This window comes from Convolutriloba macropyga, chromosome 9, assembly GCF_964194025.1.
Source record: "Convolutriloba macropyga chromosome 9, txConMacr16.3, whole genome shotgun sequence".
Lineage (NCBI taxonomy): Eukaryota > Metazoa > Xenacoelomorpha > Acoela > Convolutidae > Convolutriloba > Convolutriloba macropyga.
The window spans coordinates 49,262,237-49,281,900 of NC_134476.1; the positions used below are offsets into that span (position 1 = coordinate 49,262,237).

Consider the following 19,664-nt stretch of genomic DNA (forward strand, 5'->3'; position numbering starts at 1 on the left):
CGTAACCCCTTCATAATTGTCTTCATCTCAGTTTCGTGCAATCAGAAGTGCCATATTCAAAGTGATTAACTGAAGTTCTTTTTGGTTTTAGGTTAGTTTTCTATTGATGCTGAAAAATTAGCTGTTTTTAGTAACTTTGGTAAAGCTACCTTTAGTTCTTTCTTTATTTACAACAAATCTGTTAGTGTTCAAATTTCACGACAAATCGCTGTTAGAGTGCCTATTCATTTAGTTGCTATAAGGGTGCTAATTGACTGTAGTAGTCGTTGTAAGGGTGGGAAAAAGTTTCATTAAGGACTTTCTGCAATGCCATTAATGTGCTATGTAACCTTTGATGAATGTGATATTTTGACAAACCAGCAAAAAAACCTTATAATCCATCAAAGCCAAAACTACTGCTTAAAACATAAAATGATCATGAAGACCAAATTTTAATCACTGGATAAAGGATACCTCATCTTTTTGTGGCCCATGGCCTTTCAAAACAAATTTTTTAAATAGTCATAACAACCAAAATGCTTTCAATTAAAAATATACTAGATATATTGACTGATAACTCTTTAGGAAGCGAATAACACCTGTCATTAGTGAGACTAGGTCATTAGACTGCAAAATTACGACGAATACAAGTGGAGCTCAAATTTGCTTTAACATTTCATATCAAACACAGTGTTGAAGCCATAAAAACCATGAGTGTTCACTGAAATTTTAATAGGTTCTTTGGGCCTTATTTGCGCGTAAATGGAATCTGTAAATAACTGAGCATTGATTAGAAATCATTCCGGTCTGTAATCTGTGAGAGAGCGCCCCAATACAATGCTAGTCAGGTTTGACCATAAAAATCCACGATAAGACCAAAACTTAATAGCAAAGTTCAAAAAAACTTAAGCCAAATTTCGAAAATTAAGAACAAAAATATCAGAAATCAGTCAAATGTTCGCAAAACTTTAAACCTCTAACTCCTTTGACAATGTCGTGAATGGTTATAGAAATTAACATTTAAAAAATATAGAATGCCAAATGACGTAGTTCTCAATGCCAAATGCAGAAGATCTCAAAATAGTTAAAACATGAACTTAAATATTTATTGGAATGGCTAGTTTGGTTGCTGCAATATCTGTCCGTTGTTTTTTTCCGTTTACGTCAAAGCTCATTAAATTAGGCTCATATTTGTAGACATTGGTCACTTATTGTTTGCATAAGCTTGCTCCGACTATTAAAATTAGACGGTCAATTTGGAAAAATAATTAGTAAAAATGATCAAATATGTCGCATTTGAGATTCGAAGATATCGTTGTGCATGGAAGATTGAAGTATTTATAGGTTTAAATTGAGTATTTTTTGGTCTCATGTGATTAAAACATCTTTTTCATTCCAAAAGAATATTTTTTTTCGATAAATCCTTTTGTTATTCAGGTCATTGTACAGAATTGTTTAACCTGAATTAGTTTCTTGACGCTGCCAAACAGTTTAGATATTCTTTGATCTCTACGGTGAATTGAATTATTCAAAATTTTCAAAATCGTTTTTGTCGGTTATATTTAATGTTTAGCACCTATTTTATTGTTTGCGGTTAGAGATTGAACACTAAATTAAAAATATATTACCGCTCTCATAGCGTTGATACTATTTCTGCTATCTTTTTTAACTCAATTTGATAAATTTAACATTTTGTTATCTTGTTTCTTACAATTCATTCAACGTTTGTCTGGGTTGTTGAGGTTTTAAGAGTTTCGCTAAGTGTTTTTCTTGTCTTTGATGTTTTCTTGTTGAATAGCGCCATTTTTATTTCTCCGCTTTTTGTTGTAGAGCTGTTTCTGGTTTTGCTCTATTTTGTTGCAGTTGTTTGAGCATTAAATATCACCCCTAGAACAATATTTCTTTAACTCTAAAATCAGCATAAAATTATTAAAGGCAAGGAAGAAGAAACAGTTACTTTTATTACCTGTTAAAATTTGCATCTATTTCTTGCAAATCGCGTTGGAAACTTCCTTTTGATGGTTCATTTTTAACAACTTATAATAGTTGTTTTATGTATCTATTTTGTTCATCATATATTATGGCCTGGAATTGAGGTTGTTTTTACATACTTATATAGTCTGAATGTAACAATTTTTAAAACACTTTTATCGCTTTAAATAGTCAAATTGTCTAGTCTGTGCTTCCTAACCCTGAATCTGAACCCCCCTCCCCCTCCCCACTAATTTCTTTCATGTGCACCCCCTGGCAAGGAAATGGGATCAAAATTGTCCTTTTTGAACAGAAACACAGACTAAGAATTCAACCACTCTTTCTACTTCTCTTTTCTTGACTGGTGACGTAAAAGCGAGAAAGAGCGAATCGAATTAGAACTAAGAAACGAGTAGTTTGCGTGGATATTATATAGTGCTATAGTAGGTATAACTGGGAACTTTCTATAAAATTTAAGTCTTTCTGTAAAGATCAGAGACGTATATATATACTAATTAAAATACTGGCATGGGAACAGACAGATAGTACAATAGTACCCCCTCTCTATCTCCCACATTGTTACCTGTGTACTGAAATGATATATAAACAGGTAGATGTGCATATGTTTATAAATTGTAAAAAGTATGTCTGCCATCTTGAGACTTGTTTACTTGTTTGTTTGTTGTTTGTTTTGCTTCTCATACGTTTCTTGTGGGTCATTGATAGCCCCAAAATATGAATTTTATAATAGTTTCGTCTATTTAAACTATTTTTTTTCTTTCAATAGATGCAGAAAAATTCTTGTTTCGCAGAATTTTAAACATTGCCAATGATGCTACCGGTTTCAATCTTTATTATGGAACCATATTTTCTGCTTTTTTCTTTAATTGTTCAAAAAAAATTAAAATTGCTTAGGTTTTAACTTCGAATATGGTCTTTTGTATCGTATCTCTTCGCCTGCAAGGAAAATTAGGCGGGTATATTTTCCTAATCAATTAACCCTATCTTTTGTGTTTTTTGCGCTTTTAGAATTTTTTTGCTTTTTCCGTTCATTCTAAACAAGTCAATTTTCAACCAAATCACGCTGGGCTGAACAAAACAAGAAAATAATATAATTAACCAAATGCGCGTTTGTAGAATTACTTCACAGCGCCAGAGTCCAACCAGTACCCTCGGGACTATTTTGTCAGCGTCATCTTTTCCGTCTTTTTCCATCTATGCCTTGTTTACCTCTCTCCAACACAACAACAGCAACAACAACCAATACTGCCATTACAACAACTGAATTACTCCATATTACACTTGGTTATAACCACTGTTAACTACTGACTGGTAACTGGCATCCTTGTTATACACTAGTTATCCTTAGATATAACCAATTTAACTCTCAGTGATTGTTAGTTTTGGTTAGTAGTTATAACGAGCCGGGTGAGTGCTCCCGGTTACAAAGTTAATTTCCTCCTTGTCTTTGAGCTATTAGCTGGTTAAGTTGGTGACGTCATAAAGTAAACATTAATCAAAATATAGTCAAGAATTACCTGAGAATAACAAGCAGACTTTTGTGTGATTTATTGGTCTGTAACACAGAAGTCTTCTTTTCACTTCAAATGAAAAATTGTCATCAAATTTATGGGCTATATGCCGTATTTTAACAAAATTATACGTTGGGTAAAACTTGGAAAGTTTATGGGGCGTTTAGCGATTTGTTAAATGTATATTTTTATCAACATTTTTAACTGATTAGAGGGCTTTTTGTCTATGATACCAATTATTCCTAGATTTTTGCTAACTCCTATCTAGCTTATTTTTGCACAAAACGTGCAGTTTGTCAAAGGATAACTTTATACCTTATATGGTATACTCTCATGTCAGGTTACGTAATGACCTGCGTTTACATATCAATATTCTGTTAACTCAATGAAAGCCTTCAAATTTGCGAATTAGCTTCAAGCTCTAATTCGTTTTTCTAATTTTACCCTTGCCTATTATTCAAATTTGGGTAATATCTGATTACTGAATGTTTCTCTTGCTGAAAAATGGACAAGTCTCAAACATGTTTTAACAATTCACCGACAAGGGTGAATGGTGTTTGTGACTTATAACTGTCATTACTAACTTGGTTATTGGCTTGAGTGTACGTGGGAGGTGGAGAGAGTAGTCTTCCTGATGTTATGGAAGTGCGATTGGAGGTTATGAGAAGAACAAGGAGACGAACCAAATGGGTGATTTCATTATCCAAGGTTAACTAACTCTTTTTATTACTGTCAATTATGTATTACCCTAGTCGAACCTTTTTTTTTACTAACAACGCTGTTCGAATCGCGGCAACAAAACCAGCCGATAGGTTTTGTTGCAGCGATTCGAACAGCGTTGTTAGTAAAAAAAAAATAAGTTTTGACTTTTCTCTCATGCGACCTTTCAAAAATTTATGTCTGATTGCAATCTTGCTTGCAATTGAGCCGAATGGTCCTAATTAGATAACCAGTTTGATCTGCTCCACTTTAAGTATGCAATATAGTTATAATACTACGGACTTTGATTGGACGTCCCCATTACCATTATTCAGGAAACATTTGAATACTCTTTTGAAAAACGAAATCAAAAACTTTAATTGCTATCAGTGTCCGGTAAATTGGTCATGTTTGAATAAGTGAACAAAATTATTCCGGTAAATCGGGTACGAAGCCAATGTAATAATAATATTAATACTGTATATGCTTTGAGTGTATGCTTTGAGCAATTAGGGGGTATTCTTTTAATTGCCAGCCCAGAAAAATGACTGGTTTTTTATCCCATAATAATATAAATGAAATGCACGTTTTTCTTGCCACAATTAAATTTATTGAAGGAATTTTTAGAGGGATTCGTGGAGCTTGGGGAAATGTTGTGTGACAATTTGTGGGCTTATATAATTTTGGAGAGATCAATTTAGTTGTTCAGATACTATGCTTTCATTTAATTGCCGGATGCTCACATTATTTTTTTTCTAAATATCATAAACACTGATTGGGAAAAACCTGGTACGAGTTTGATTTTTTGTCAGTTTGAATTGATGTTGATTGTTTACGTAATGGTTACGTGACTCTGCTTGAAGTCCCTGAGAACTTCTGACGTCTATCGAGAACCGCGAAGAGGTTCAAGATTTTAAGTCAGATTTTCAAAGCAACTTCCGCAGTCACGTAATCATGCTTAAAATACGCAACGCAACGCGCATGTTTTAAAATGACGAAAGTGAACGGGAGTCAGCTTCTGGCTACGTAGGAACTTCTGATGTTTTAACTTCTGGTACTGCAGACTTTCGGCATTTTGAATTGTGCACATGAGTGTTTTGAACTGTAATATGGGCCCGACCAAAACAGCTAATTATGCTCAGAAAATTTTCAGTTCCGTAAAGTTCCCCGGTGTTTGCTATGTGTTTTATGCATTTATTCATGTTCTTTTTTGTGAAAAAGTTAAAATACTTCAATCAACCTAAATTTGGCAGTTCTTCAGGTAGTTGTCTAGATTTCATTTGAGTTCAAAAATTTTAACAATACTCACGTTTTCTTTGCAACTAGTTGAATATTTTGTAAAAATTTGCTGAGAAATGTTAAAACGACTACGTTCAGTTTCGTTTTCTTTTGTTAAAAATTTTTAATAGCGTCGATATAATTTTAAAAAGCTTGTCAAATTGCTTCAATCCAGGAACGTTACATATGAATTCTCTAACTTTCCTCAGTTAAAATTTTAGTTTTCTGCGTATTGTGCTTTAAAGCCTCGCGCTTCATGTGATGTGCTTTTAAACTTAGAATATGTTCAGTTTTTATTGGAAATATATCTTGGCTTCTATCACTGCAGTTGTCTGCAAGGATTAGCAATTGCATCTCTTATCTTCCTACTCCCTATACAATTTTCCATAAGCCAAAAGTTACTTTGTATGCATAGTTTTTTTTCTATAGCAAAAATATAAGTGTTTACTAGAACGTAGTTTTCTCGAATCATATTTTATTTTCATTGCATTTTTGGTAAGACAAGAGACAAGCAATATTTTTCGTCCAGCGAATATATAGTTTTAATTTTTAAAAAATCAAATAATTAACTTCTGTTTTAAATTCTTACTTGTAAGTGTTTTTAAAACAAAATTTGTGATGCATAAGCGATAAATTTTCTTTTCTTTCTTTGGAGTAAACATACTAGATTTTTGTGTTTCTTTTGTGGAGCAGACTTTTTTCATGCCTGATTGATTTTTATTCTCACTAACTGTTCTTTAACAGATGGCCTCTGGTATGCTCATGAAAAGCAGCCGCTCATACTCTAATTCGATCAATTTCTTTAAGAGATATAAATTCTCTTCGATATCTCGTGCCTAAGAAGTCTATCTCATGGCTATTTGGGCGGCATTTTCCGTCGATATGATTGCTATAGTTCGCAAATGGTTGTTGTATTAAAAGTATAAATCAAAAACGCAGCTTAAACTTAGACATAACGCTAAATTTGATCTGACAGTATCTTCAACTTGCACGATTTAACCCAGGAAACTTTTTATCAATTTCATATCCTATTTTGTTTTGTTTTCCATCAAGATAGAAAGCGTTCTTTGACTGCATTGTCTAAATTAAAATTTCTCCCTGTTTCGGTCGAAGTAATCCTGGGCGGGAGTTAATAAAGTCATACGCCTAAGAGGGATTCAGCCGCACCCATAAGTCTACCCAGAATAATTCCATAATTTCCAAACCTAACTTTGGTTACTGTGGTAACCGGTACCTATTTTGATTTCCACAATTTGAGATCCGCAAAATCTTCAAATCAAAACTTCCAACATTTTATCTAAAGTATAAAAAGAAAGTGTTATGAATTTCGAAAACATACCCAATGTATCTCCTGAATAAGTTATAAATTAAAGTATAAATTAAAGTTATTATAGGGGAGTTAGTGCATTTTCTGAGGTTTTTCACCGGCAGAATTGGGTGCAACAGAATGAACACTTCCCAGAGAATGTTAAAGGTCGTTGAACTGTCAATCAGTTGCCCACCAGGCATGACAGCTTTTCCGATGGAATGAGAAAAAAGAGTTGGTTTACCTCCATTTCTGAGGTGAAAAGGTGGAGTGAGTTAAAAGACAGCTTTAATACTTGCAACTTTCCCTCCCCTGCCCGTGACAAAAGTTTTTTTGTTTTCCTTGTACTTGTACTTGAATTAATTAATGACTGTTCTTCACTGATCGAAGAGCTTGGGCCACCGATGATAACTTTTATATACCATTATAAAAGTGTAAAATTGTAATCGTTAAAATTCCGAAAAATCCCGTTACTTGTTTGACAGATTTCTCTCTTTTTTCTATGCAAAAATTGGGCAACATCTTCATCTTGTCCAGTTTTGTCATCTTGTCATTAAAGAACGGACTGCATTAATTTGGGAAAACGTTGCTTAATATATGGCAACTTAGTAGACGCAGAAGATACCTGGGAAATTGAACAAACAGTGCGCAAGAGTTAATTCGATTCCTAATTTTAGTCTTTTCAGTTGGGAAGTCACTTTTAAATGGTTCATTTTTACAATTGACGCTTTTAGCCCTCACTAGTGCAGAAAATGTTTTGCCCCGAGCTAATGTTGCTCCTTCTTTAAACAAGACTTTTTCGTCATTTGAGAGCAATATATATATATAGTCGAATATATTCCTACCTATGCGAAGAAAATGTTTTTTTTGTTACAATACTGTCTCCTATAGTTTGAGTAAAATATATGATGTGATGAGTTTTCGTTTTTCTGTTCAATTTTGGCTCGAGTTTTCGAATAACTTTTTCAAATATAAGCGATCAAGCTGATTTTTTACCAATTGATTCTTTGAAAAAAAGCGTATTCAACCACGTGGGTTAAACAATCAACTCACATCAATCCTTTTTTTAAATAAATCATATAACACAAGAGTTCCAAAATTGCTTAATTAAAGTAAACTTAAAAATTAAGCTTTCAATTCTGAAAATGGAGCAAAAAGTGTTTCTGAGGTAGAAAATGAAAATGTTTATTTTTTTACAGGTCGGTTTCAGGTTTTCATGGCCATGTAATCGTCATTAAGAACTCTCCCTGCAATTCGAAGACTCCAAAACTTTGCATGTGTGCAGTTGAAAATTGATGCTTTTTTTAGTGCATATTTCACTTGTGATACTGCAATATATTATGATTTATTTAATGACGTTATATGCTGTTAGTATCAGTTCATCCAAAGGCTTACTTCCTATTGTGATGTGCTATTGTGAATATATGATCTAAATAATACACTGATGATGATGTTTCAATTGTTGGCGACCTTAACCGGAAAAGAAAGCCACATGTTTGTCCCTCGAGCAGATATTCAATGCCGTGAATTCAAATTTCTGCAAAACTCCAGACTTGCAATAATTCCAAACAAAGTCAACTTTGAAGCCTCCGTCCGACCAATTTTGCAGCTTTGCAGTCTGTTTGAAACTGGTTATTGAAAGAGGTCATTGATTGAAGTTTTCTCTCAATAAATTGAAGAGTTTTTAATAGTCTGCGATTTGTTAAAATTGTTTTGTTCTGTTGATGTGTGTTGTTTCAGTTGCGCCTCACATAATTTCATCGCGGACAGAATGGCGGGAGCTGAAGCACACGAATGTGGTGGTGCCCTGCTACTATAGAGAGGGGTTCCCCTCTGAGACTGAAGTCAAGTAAGTCACTCCTCCCACAAGCAGTAACCTTGAACATATTTTGATCCTTTGATTAATATAGATTTTAGTTTTATTAACGAAGGAAAAGTGTATGATTTTTGGTCCATTTTTGGTTAATTAAGTTTATTCAGAATCTGAACTGTTATCCTCTTTCAGACGCCCAAATTAAATGGCGATTTTTATCTCTTTTCTTTTTTTGGTATTTTAATGAAACCTGAACGATCGCGCCTCCCATTGATTGAGGCAAAAAGTTACAATATAGAAAATGGAAAACGTTGCTAGCAATAAAGATTTTTAGTTTCATTTGTTGCCATTCATTTGGTATCTTTGAATTTTGTGTTGCATTGGATTTCTGAGTAATGTGCATAGATGTGTTGTTTGTGTTGTATACTTGTGTAAGTGTTTGGTTGTTATCAGGTGGGTGTACGGGAGCTATCCCCTGAGTGGACACATTGTGAGTAGGAATCAGAACTTGACCTTCTCCAAGGAGGAGTTCGACAGTGGGAAGGCAGGAGAGTACACGTGCATTGTGGAGAATGCTGTTGGACAAGCTCATCACACCATCAGACTACTCGTAGACTGTGAGTATTTCTTCTTACACTAATCCTCCTTCTCTTCCTTCTATCCTTGCCTGCGTTTAAAATAATTTGTGCCAGGTTCTAGAATGCCATTTTCCTATATTCAGTGCCAGATTTTAAAATTTGTTAAGTGTATGTTCTTCAAACAAGGTAAATTGACTGTGTATTGCGGTTCGCAACGACTGCTATGTTTTCTGGGTGACTTTATCAGAGTCTCATAACCTATGCTTCACAATCTGCTTTCCTCTTGATCACGTTTGAATTACGTCGCCATAGTCTGAATCTCCCTCTCCACATCGTCAAATGGATCCGAGAATTAAAACTAGCCAGTGCAGAGGAAGGGTCTGCTGTTGGCGGTGCATTCATCTCTCGATGCGTCTAACTGTATCTGATTGGGGTTCATACGGTACCTAGTGCATGCTGAAGTTTGTACTCCTCCCCTCTACACGCGCCTGGTTGCAAAATGATATACCTAAATATTTAAACATACCTTAAGGTGTCAGTGCGTGTATTAGTTTGTTCATTGTTCACAATTGTCTATAAAAACTTCAGTCTCGTCTCTCTTCCTACAATACTGGTCTCCAGGTAAAGTAAATCGAATTACTTAAAAAAAACCTTTGCTAGGATAAATATAGATAATATCGGATACTTAAGTCAGACTTCTTCTATTAGTGACTGGGCGGTGTTTGACGATCTTTCGCGATTTTTCTAATTGCTCTCGAAGTTTGAAGCAATTTTTGTAAACGTGTGTGTCTTTTTAATGCAAAATTTTTGCTTGACCGTTTTCTTCTACATTTTTTTTCGATTGCACTTCTCGAGTGATTTGTTTCCCACTTGACATTTGATTTTTTTAAATTATTGATTTGAATTAGCTCTGTTTGCATCGATTGATAGCGAAGAACGTGTAGAGTTGTGGTTAATGACCCCGATTCTCATCCAAAATTTCCCTGATTTGAACCCCTCGTCAGTCAGAAGTTTTTGAAGCATAAAAGTATCTGTAGTCTTCGCTCTCTTCTAAATTGTTTGCCTCGCAGTCGCTCGAGAGCAAATCGTCGGATGTTAGACGGATTATGTTTTTTTTTGCTTTTCGTCAGGAGAATGAAAAATTGTTAAAACATGCGGACAATGAATTATAGTCATTAGGATCATAGAATTGAAACGAACGGTGGGATGGTCGTCATATCAATAATGGCCTGTCAGATTTTATTAAAAGTTTGCAAGATTATTTTTTGGATAATTAGAGAAAAAACTTAAGAAGCAGGAGTTAATACTTCATTTGCAGTAGCAGAGGCGATACAGCAAAAACAAAAATAATTTTGGTTTTATGCTCACACTTGCTGATATGTGATTTGAATGATTTCTAGTAGTCACACAAGGATGGTAGAAGTATTTAAAAAACCGATTGGGATACATAAATTGTCAATAGGCATGGCAGAATTTAACCGAACAGCTAAGATTTGGAACACCTTTTTTGAGGAAGATGGGAGTTTTCATTAAAATTGATTTTTTCAATTTGCGTTAATTACTGTTTTTATCACGTAGGGCGCTGCATGTCAAACTAGTGACCGAAATGTGTTTTTTTATTTGCTCTCAAACAAAAATTGTAGCAGTTATATTAGTCCTGCCTGTCTTTTTACGACTACTATTTGGTCTACTATTTTTGGTCTACTATTTTTGTTGTTTCTAGTGTTTTTTTTAATATTCTGATTTTGTCCAAGTTAGTGTAGAAATTATTTTGCACGACGATTCAAGTCGTTTCCGGTATTCTACCGGCTATGTTTTTGTTATGTGATTTTTCGCTTGACTGACTTTTCGTCCTCAAAAACGGGATTAACAGGTAGCAACCAGTGGGCATAAAGTGATCTTTTAGAGCCTACCAGCTCACTAGTCTCCAAGTATGCGATTCACAGAAACTGTCTTGGAGTCTTATACTTATTGTGTGAAAGGCGGTTCTTAGAGGTTGACCCCCCCCCCCCCCCCCACATCACCCCCTCTCACTTCATCCCCCCAACCCCCACCCCTGCATATCGTTCAGGCCGGAAGGGCCCTGTGCAGCCAAAAAACCTCCCACCGTTGCCCCTCCCCCGCCCCGCCTTACTGTTGCCTTCCATCAGCCCCCCCCCCTCCCCGATGTTCCCCCTGCACTCACCTCATTAAGCTAAAGCTAGCCTCACTAAACCGTGGCTAGCTAGTGACGAAGCCAACAGCTCGCCGGTCGTTTAAGAGCAATTCGCCCGACCAATTTTCATTAGAGTTGAAGAATACAATGCATATGTAGTTTTCAAGCTTCTTATGTAAAGTTTTACATGAAGAATGATTCGGTAAAGATTGTTCCTCAACGTCTGAAAATTTTACAGTTTTTAATTTTATCCTGATGGAAACACGATTAAAAAACGATGAGTGTTTTTATATTTATTTTGCAGTGGTGAAAATGCAGGCAATCTGAATTGAACCCAAAAATTCCTCAAGTTCACGTTTTTGAACATTTTCAGACCACCAAAATTTTGTTATTTTGTTTGTACTTATTTCTCTTATTTTTGTTAGTGTAATCCGGTGGTTTGTTTCTTGAGAGGCACTGACATGTCTTCTGGAGAGCTCTAATTGTCATAGTGACAAATTTACGTCTCTCAGTTGACTGTATTAAATTCCATATGAGGTTTCTTTTTCCTTAGTCATTATCGACAATTTTGACTCTTCTGCGCAAGTTTTCCAAAGCGATTCACTTTTAGATGTCTCATTGTAAAATATAGACGTATAATTTTAATTAAGCAAAAATCTTCGATGAGTTGAGTTTCAACCCATCTGACTTGTTATTTATTTTTAATAGCCGCACAGCGATAGCTGGGGCTATTATTGGCCTTCTCTTGGTTTTTTACAGTTCAAAGAATTTGAATTGTATTGGGGCGCTGTCTTTTTTTTTAAGATCTGTTCACACATTTTCATGATTTTTGAAGTCAAATTGGAGTAGTGATTTTGGTCACGCCGAAACAGGAAGTGGAGCGAAAAAGCGAGTGGTTTTGCGGCGTGAAATTTTTTCGCTCCAAATTTAAAGTAGAGTGAGAAAACGGTGTTTGAACAAAAATTCGCTTTCTCGCTAGTGGTTTTTTGTTCACATGCGGCAATTTCACTTTGATTTTTACTGTTTATTAATAGCCGCCCTCATCTTCTCAGCCGGCTATTATAGCGCTCCTATTTTTTTTTACTTCGTCGAATAAAAAAATGTTTCGCTTTACCTCATTTTGCCGCCTTTTCAACATTTTGCGTGAAATCTTTTTGACTTCTCTAGGCTAGTTTCTCTCTTCTCTCATTCTGCTAAAAGTGATTTTGAACATCAGTTGCTCAGCAAAGCAATTCAAAATGAACAGAGTCAATTGAAGTATAAAAAATTGAAGTCAGAAATAGAAACGGGATAAACCCATAAAGCCCAATTTTAGATGCCCGCTATTTGAACGTCGTTCCTATAAGTAATAGTTACCTCTCTCTAATGCTTATTGTTATTGATAGTAGCCCCTGTAGCCTCTCTCTAAGAAACAGAAGTATGTTCGACTACAAAATGCCATCAAAATAAATCGGACTTAAAAAAATGTTTTTGTACAAAATCTTTTTTTTTTTCAATATCTTCTGTTATTTCAATCCCAATCATGCTTATTGGAATCAACGGCGGCTATTTTCCGGCAATCTGCCGGGTATGTTTCGATTTTTTAGATCGGATTTTTTTCTAAATGGTTTTTCCAATCCATTCATAGTCCGTTCTAGGTCTAGTTTTCTGTTTAGTCAATGAAAATTCTTTGAATTGTACGTCAGGACTTGTCCTGCTATGTTTTTTTTATTTCGTCGTCATGATTTTTGTTACGACCATATGACGTCACAGCCACTTTTTGTTCATTCGTTCATGCAATTTCAACTGAATTGCATGTGTGACGTCATTTTTCGCTCTTAGTGGAGCGAGTTTTTTGTTCATGCGCGTGATTAAATTTTTGGTCACAGTTGACTTAACTCACTCTCAAAAATGACTTCCTCACTTTGAAATTGACTTTTATTTACTTTAGTTCAAAGAGATAAGGTCAAATGGGTGTGTGTCACTCTAAATGAAGGTTATTTGAGATCAGCTAATAGAGGCTGCAATGACTTATACAGATTTTTAATCAAAATATAACAGATCAGCCTTCAATGAAAGACGATTTTTTTTGGTCTGTCTTTACTGTTTTTTTAGACTGCCGATCTACGAATCTATGGCGGCTATTTTCTGGCAATCTGCCAGCTATGTTTCTAATTTGGAAGAGTTTTGCGCTTTTATCTGTCATTTGATATTGGTACTGCCTTTTTGCAAACTGCTTGCTGCCTTATTTCACTCTTTGATTTCTAAGGGAATGTTGAGGTTTACAATTAGTACACTTTAAGCTATTGCGGACTATTGTTTTGTCTTTTTAGATTTCATTTTTAACTCGCAGGTGTGAAAATATTAACATTTTTTTGTGAAAATTTTGTCGATCATTGAGAACAATTGAAATGAAATTCTGTGATTACGTCTTGAAACTTCAATCTGCCGTGATGTTCCATTTTGGTCAGGTTGTTTTCTAAGAGCTGCGATAGTTTGAATTGTTTGACTGCAATTGTTCGACTGCATTACGTTCGTGATGTCACTTTCCATCCTTATTGGCTCGTGTCTTTTCTCACACAACTCCACCGACTCTTAAATTGTTCTTCTTCAATCTCAATTTGACTTCAATTACTTTTGATTTACAGTCAAATGAGGATGCCTCAATCTAATCGATTGTTACTTTAATGAAAAGTTCTAGAGTGAAAATTTGATAGGTTCAGTTTTTGTCATGAATGATATTAAGATTTTATGAATGATCTGATAATTTTTTTGAGTCTGAAACCTTAACGTGAGTTTTTTTATGACTGTTCAGGTTCTCAGCAACTAGAAAGGCTGTTTTTGTCTGAGAGATGCTGACAAGAAAATGAAGGCTTTTCAACAAACATGAAAATCAGTGATGTAACTTGAGATTTAAAAAAAATGATTTTAACTGATGAGAATTTTGCCACTAACTAAGTTTGTGTAATTAGATGTATGACTTAGAGATTGGAATTTTATGGTTAAAAAATTTTAAAATGCTTTGCTTTTTTAAAATGTGCGACCTTGATCTATTTCTGTCGGAACAAATTTAACCGTAGTCTGTTGAACGACAATTTTGCATCAGAAATGACAGCTTATTAGGTCAAAATTAATTTATATAGAGCATACATTCTATCAGAGAGCGGAATAGTGCAATTCTGATCGGAAACTTTTGTTTTGTCATTGCAGCTTGTATTTATTATTCTCAGTAAATTTGTAAATAACTTTGTTATAAATTGCTATAAATTCTTATTCTCTTGAATTTGTCAATTACTCTCAAACGAAGTTTGTAGCAATTATGTTAGTCCTGTTGGTCTTTTTTTATGCGATTTGTCGCTTGACCGATTTTTGGTCTGACACATTTGACTTTTCGTCCTTAAAAACGGGATAAACAGGTAGCGCCCAGCGAGTATTAAGTTTCATTAGAGGCCCTTAGCCGCGTTTAGTATTCCTTCAATTGCTTAGTGTGATGAAGCTACCGGGAAGGCCGTAGTTTAATATTAAAAGGGCATTTTAAGGAGTTTTTGAGCAGAAAATGTTGCAATTTTTCGTGTTTTTTGTCAATTTTTGAAATTTATTTTGGACCAGTCTATAACTGAGGCTGGGTAAAGTTGATAAAGATATTTTGCAAGACATAAGCACCTTTTGTGACCATTTTAAGAGCTATATTTTTGGTCAATACAAACAAACACACGCAAATTTATACTAATTTTCACAATTTTTTTCAGGTTTTTTGACATTTATTGTCAGTATTCAAGTTTTTCCAGACCCAGGGTCCAGAAAACCTCATAATTATAATAAGTTACTGAAAAGTTTTTATTTGCCATAGAATAGTTTTCGACTTTTTAATATCGCAAATTTTAGCAATTTTTTGAGAAAACTTGCTTTTTTGTTTCAAGTTTTTGAAAGTTTTTGTTATTTTGAAAATAGGTTATTGCATAGTTTAGGGTTTGAAAATAGGTTATTACATAGTTTCTAGAAGTAATGGATAGTTTTTCAAGATTTAAACATCATCATTTTTTTCATTTTACAGCCTCAGGGGTCAGAAAGCCTCCTTAAGGGTATGAAAGTTCTGAAAATTTTTTATTGGCCAGGGAATAGTTTTGAACTTTTTAATATCACAAATGTTGGCAATTTTTTGATAAAATACGCAATTTTTCAAGTTTTTTGAATTTTTTGTGTCATTTTTTATGTTTCTCCAGTCTCAAGAGGCAAGGAACTTCCTCTGGGGTTTGAAAATAGATTATTACATAGTTTCTAGATGTATTGAAACGTTTTTCAAAAATTGAAAAATTGAAACTATTTATGGCTTGAAATAGGGATACTGTACTGGATATTCTATGAAGACAGTGAAATGTTTCTGAAGATTGTAATGTCACGAACTTCAGTAAAATTTTGTTAAAATTTGCAATTGTTTTTAAATTTTTCAAATATTTTTGTCCTTTTTTGAGTTTAACTATCATTACTGGTCAACGAAACTTTTTATGTCTTGCAGATGGTTTACATGACAGAACTTCTGAAACAAAAAAATTGTTTTGAAAATTTCATTGCGAAATGAGGAAACTTTTTTGAATTTTGCACTTTCAGTTTTTTTCTATATGATTCAATAATTACTAAACAGACTAGAGAACTAGAAGTTGCGGAGTCGGATCTCATCATGGAAAATATTCCTATCTCTCTCTCTCTCTCTCTCTCTCTCTCTCTCTCTTTCCTTAACTCTTTTGTTGATGTCGCACTTCAGCTGCTGTTATGTTGCGTGATGCCATCATCTATTATTCTCACCTCACTTCTCTTCAATTAAGCTTAAGCTTAATTGACTAGCTACTAACCGCTCGCCGGTTGTTTGAGAGCAATTCGCCTGACGTTAGTCGCTTATGAGCATAAATTGTACTTTATTCATCGCATTGAAAATTGAAGTCCATCTCTATTGATCCATCTCCGTCTCATTGAAGTCCAATCACTATACCTAACTTGCAAGCACGCATCTTATAAATCTGCCCGTTGGTTCCTGATTCATAAATACGGGAGCTTTTACACTTTTCAATACTTTTCTAGGAATTGTTAGAGTTTTCCAGACATTAAACTGTTTTTTTTTTCAGTTAGTGGATTTTCTTACCATCATTCAATTGATAAAATTGATCAACTTGTGAAAAAAAATTTTCTTGCCGTCGAATAATGAAAGGTGATTTTTTTTGTACTAAAATCTTTAGAAATCAATGGACACGGAACATGAAGCACGAATATTTTATGATAGAACTTAATCGTTGCCTCTCATTGGTTGACAATCATTGAAATACTTTCTGGTTTTTCTGGCCAGACTTTTCTGGCTTATTTGTATTTTCTTTTCCGTTGATGAGTGCTGCTTGTTCGAAAAGAATGGAACTTTGATTAAATCTGGTTCAAATTTTTTGATGTTTTTTGTCAAACATTTCTCAGCAATACGAACCGTTTCTCGCCAAATTATTTTTTTATAGCTTCGTATTTTTGCGAGGTAAAATGATATTCATTTTAAAAAACAAAATATTCCGAATTATATAATTTGACTAATGTTACATTGACTTCAAGTTTAAATGAAAGAAAATCAAGAAAAGCATTGATTTTCACTAGCTAAAACAGTCAAATTAACTAAAAAAATTGTCTTTAATATCAACGTTTCTCCATCATTATAAACTTATTTCTTAAAATGCAATTTTTAGAATTTGAATCAGAAATATTGTCTCGAATAAAGGGCATTTTCAAGCAACGAAAATCCGGAGACCATTAATCAAAATGTATTCATTCGGTACTACGTCGATTCGTTGATTCCATTCGAGAAAGATTACAGTATGAAGGATTTCATTTTGTCATATAATTTTGTTTTCCCTTCTTATAACACCTCGATCAAGTCTGTTATATCAATTTTGGTGGAATTTTGTTCGTTTGATTGATAGTTTGTGTTTTGGATGACAATTACCGTGAACTCCCAGTTTTATTGGCACGATTGACGTTAATTTAGATTCGACGGCACATTTTTAAATGTTGTGTTCTCTGTCTGCTACTTGCAGTTTAAGATTTTTTATAGAAGTTGGACAAAGCTGCTCCTACATTTTCAAAACATTTTTACATTCGTTTAAATGTGGCAACGACACAGCGGTAATCAATTTGATCTCCAGCTGAAACAATTCGTCTCACCGAACTTCGCTTTGTTCGTTCTCGAAAGGGGATAGATTGTCTCAATAAGAGAGAGTTGTTTCAGCTCTTAGGTTTTAATTGAAACATATCGATCGTTTTAAACAAAAAAATTACCATCGAACCCCTTCGGACTGAAACTCAATTTAACTAAATTACGCTATGTGGAAGTAATTTACTGTCAATCTGAGATATCATACATGAGTCTATTGTGATTATTGGCCTGTAGCTGGGTTTTTGTTTAAATATTACACTTACTAGTGAATCGCGGTTCTCTCATTTGTCATTTACTTGACGTATTTGTTTCATATTGGCTATTAACCGAATAAATAATTAGCTTCAATTTAGTTTGCTATAGGCAAAATTTCTGAATCTTTAGGTAGGAGTTTAGTTTAAATCATGCGCCGCAATTGTCTTCAATTAAAGCTTCTGTACGGTATCTGAATTCCGAAATGATGTCGAATTTAAAACATTGAATTTGCCAACCAACCAACTCGATGTTCTCATTTTTGCTGCTCTTTTAGTTATTTTTGATGCTAAAGAATATTTTTTTTTGAACTTTTCGTCAAGTTTTTAATTTGCATTAATCTTCTAGTATAATACTGCAATTGGTTATTATTACTTTGTTATGTCGCATTGCTATTTACTGTTGACTTTTCATTTGATTGAGTAGTCAGCTATTAAATTTTTTGGTTAACATTTCCGGCTTCAAAGTGATTCCAAATTTTACGCCAAGTTTTTAATTCATCAAGATGTTTCCTTTCATCGTGAGCCTTCCTCCTTCATTTGAATTTTAACTTTGAAGCTCAGTGTTTTGTAGCTTTCTATTACTTTGTTCCATGTTAATATGGGGTGTATCCTAATTTCAGGACAACATTGACTTATTCGAAGGTAGTGACCAAGTTGATTGCGAGATTCTAAGGATAGCAGTCCGGAAAAACTAGATGATTTTACAGTTTGTTTATAGCTTTCTTGTGAGTTGCTCTGATGCTTTCAATCCTATTGTAACTGAGTTCTTTTAGCTTGTTAATTGCTCTCAAACGAAGTTTGTAGCAATTATATTAGTCCTGTCGTTCTTTTTTTAATGCAATTTACTTCAAATTTTTTTGATGTTTTTTGTCAAAATTTTCTCAGCAATAAAAGACGTTTTTCGGGAAATTTTTTTATTTTGATAGCTTCGTATTTTTGCGAGCTAAATTCGTATTCATTATATAAAACAAAATAGAACAACTGAATGTGAGACTGATTCCAATATTAAAAACAACGATTTTTGTAACCTATTCCAATTTGAAACAAGATGAAAACGTTTTGAAAGCCTCGAACGTTTTTGTTTTAGAGTCGAGCTTGATGAAAAAAATTATTGTTTTTATAGTTTTTTAACGCTCTGAAATGAAGTTTGTAGTAATTATATTAGTCCTGTGGTCTTTTTATGCGTTTTTTGTCCAATTGTTTGTCTGATCCATTTGACTTTTCGTCCTCAAAATCGTGATAAACAGGTGTCGCCAAGCGGGCATTAAGTGCTCTTAGAGCCTTTCTGCTCACTAGTCTCCAAGCGTGCGAATCACAGAAACTGTTTTTGGAGACTTATCCCTCAACCCTCGCCCCACAACACCACCCCCCCCCCCACATCAGCCCACTCTCACTTCACCCCCCCCCCCCCCGATTCCCACACCTGCACAGCGTTCAGGCAGTAAGGGCCCAGTGCAGCCAAAACCCCCCTCCCACCGTTGCCCCATACCCCCATCAATCCCCCCGATGCACCCCCCCCCCGCTGCGCTCAGTTCACGCCCTTCAATTAAGCTAAAGCTAGCCTCACTAAACCGTAGCTAGCTACTGACGAAGCCAACCGGTCGTTTGAGAGCAATTCGGCCGACGCTAGTTGGTTATGTTTTTTTATGTCTCTTTGCAAAGCCAAGAAAAGTCCTTATTTGAAATTTATTGTTTCTCCTGTCTAGGGATCTGATTAAGAGGCCTGCTTTTCTCCCTTAGGAGTGCCTAATTTTTGTTGTAAATAGTATTTTGTTTGACCATGGGGATTGATCCTATCATTTCCGGGCCTTTCCTAGCTTTACTTCAATTTAAATTCAATCGGAGAATATACAGTAGGTTAAACGTGGCAATTTTTCAATTTTGTTAGCGAAAATGCATAAACAAAATCGTTTATTCTTTTTTACATCAGTAGTTT

At 34.6% G+C, this 19,664-nt stretch overlaps 1 protein-coding gene across 16 annotated transcripts in view; it reads left to right on the plus strand.

Moving 5' to 3' along the window:
* Positions 1-19,664, plus strand: part of LOC142345818 (uncharacterized) — a 401,292-nt gene that overhangs the window by 323,095 nt on the left and 58,533 nt on the right. For all 16 annotated transcript variants that reach the window (XR_012759357.1, XM_075398196.1, XM_075398205.1 and 13 more), the window contains 2 exons: positions 8,506-8,614; positions 9,032-9,195. Coding sequence is in view for 15 of the 16 variants with exons in the window: in XM_075398196.1 (XP_075254311.1) it covers positions 8,506-8,614; positions 9,032-9,195 (273 nt within the window). In the remaining variant the exon portion in view is untranslated. The remainder of the gene's footprint in view (positions 1-8,505; positions 8,615-9,031; positions 9,196-19,664) is intronic.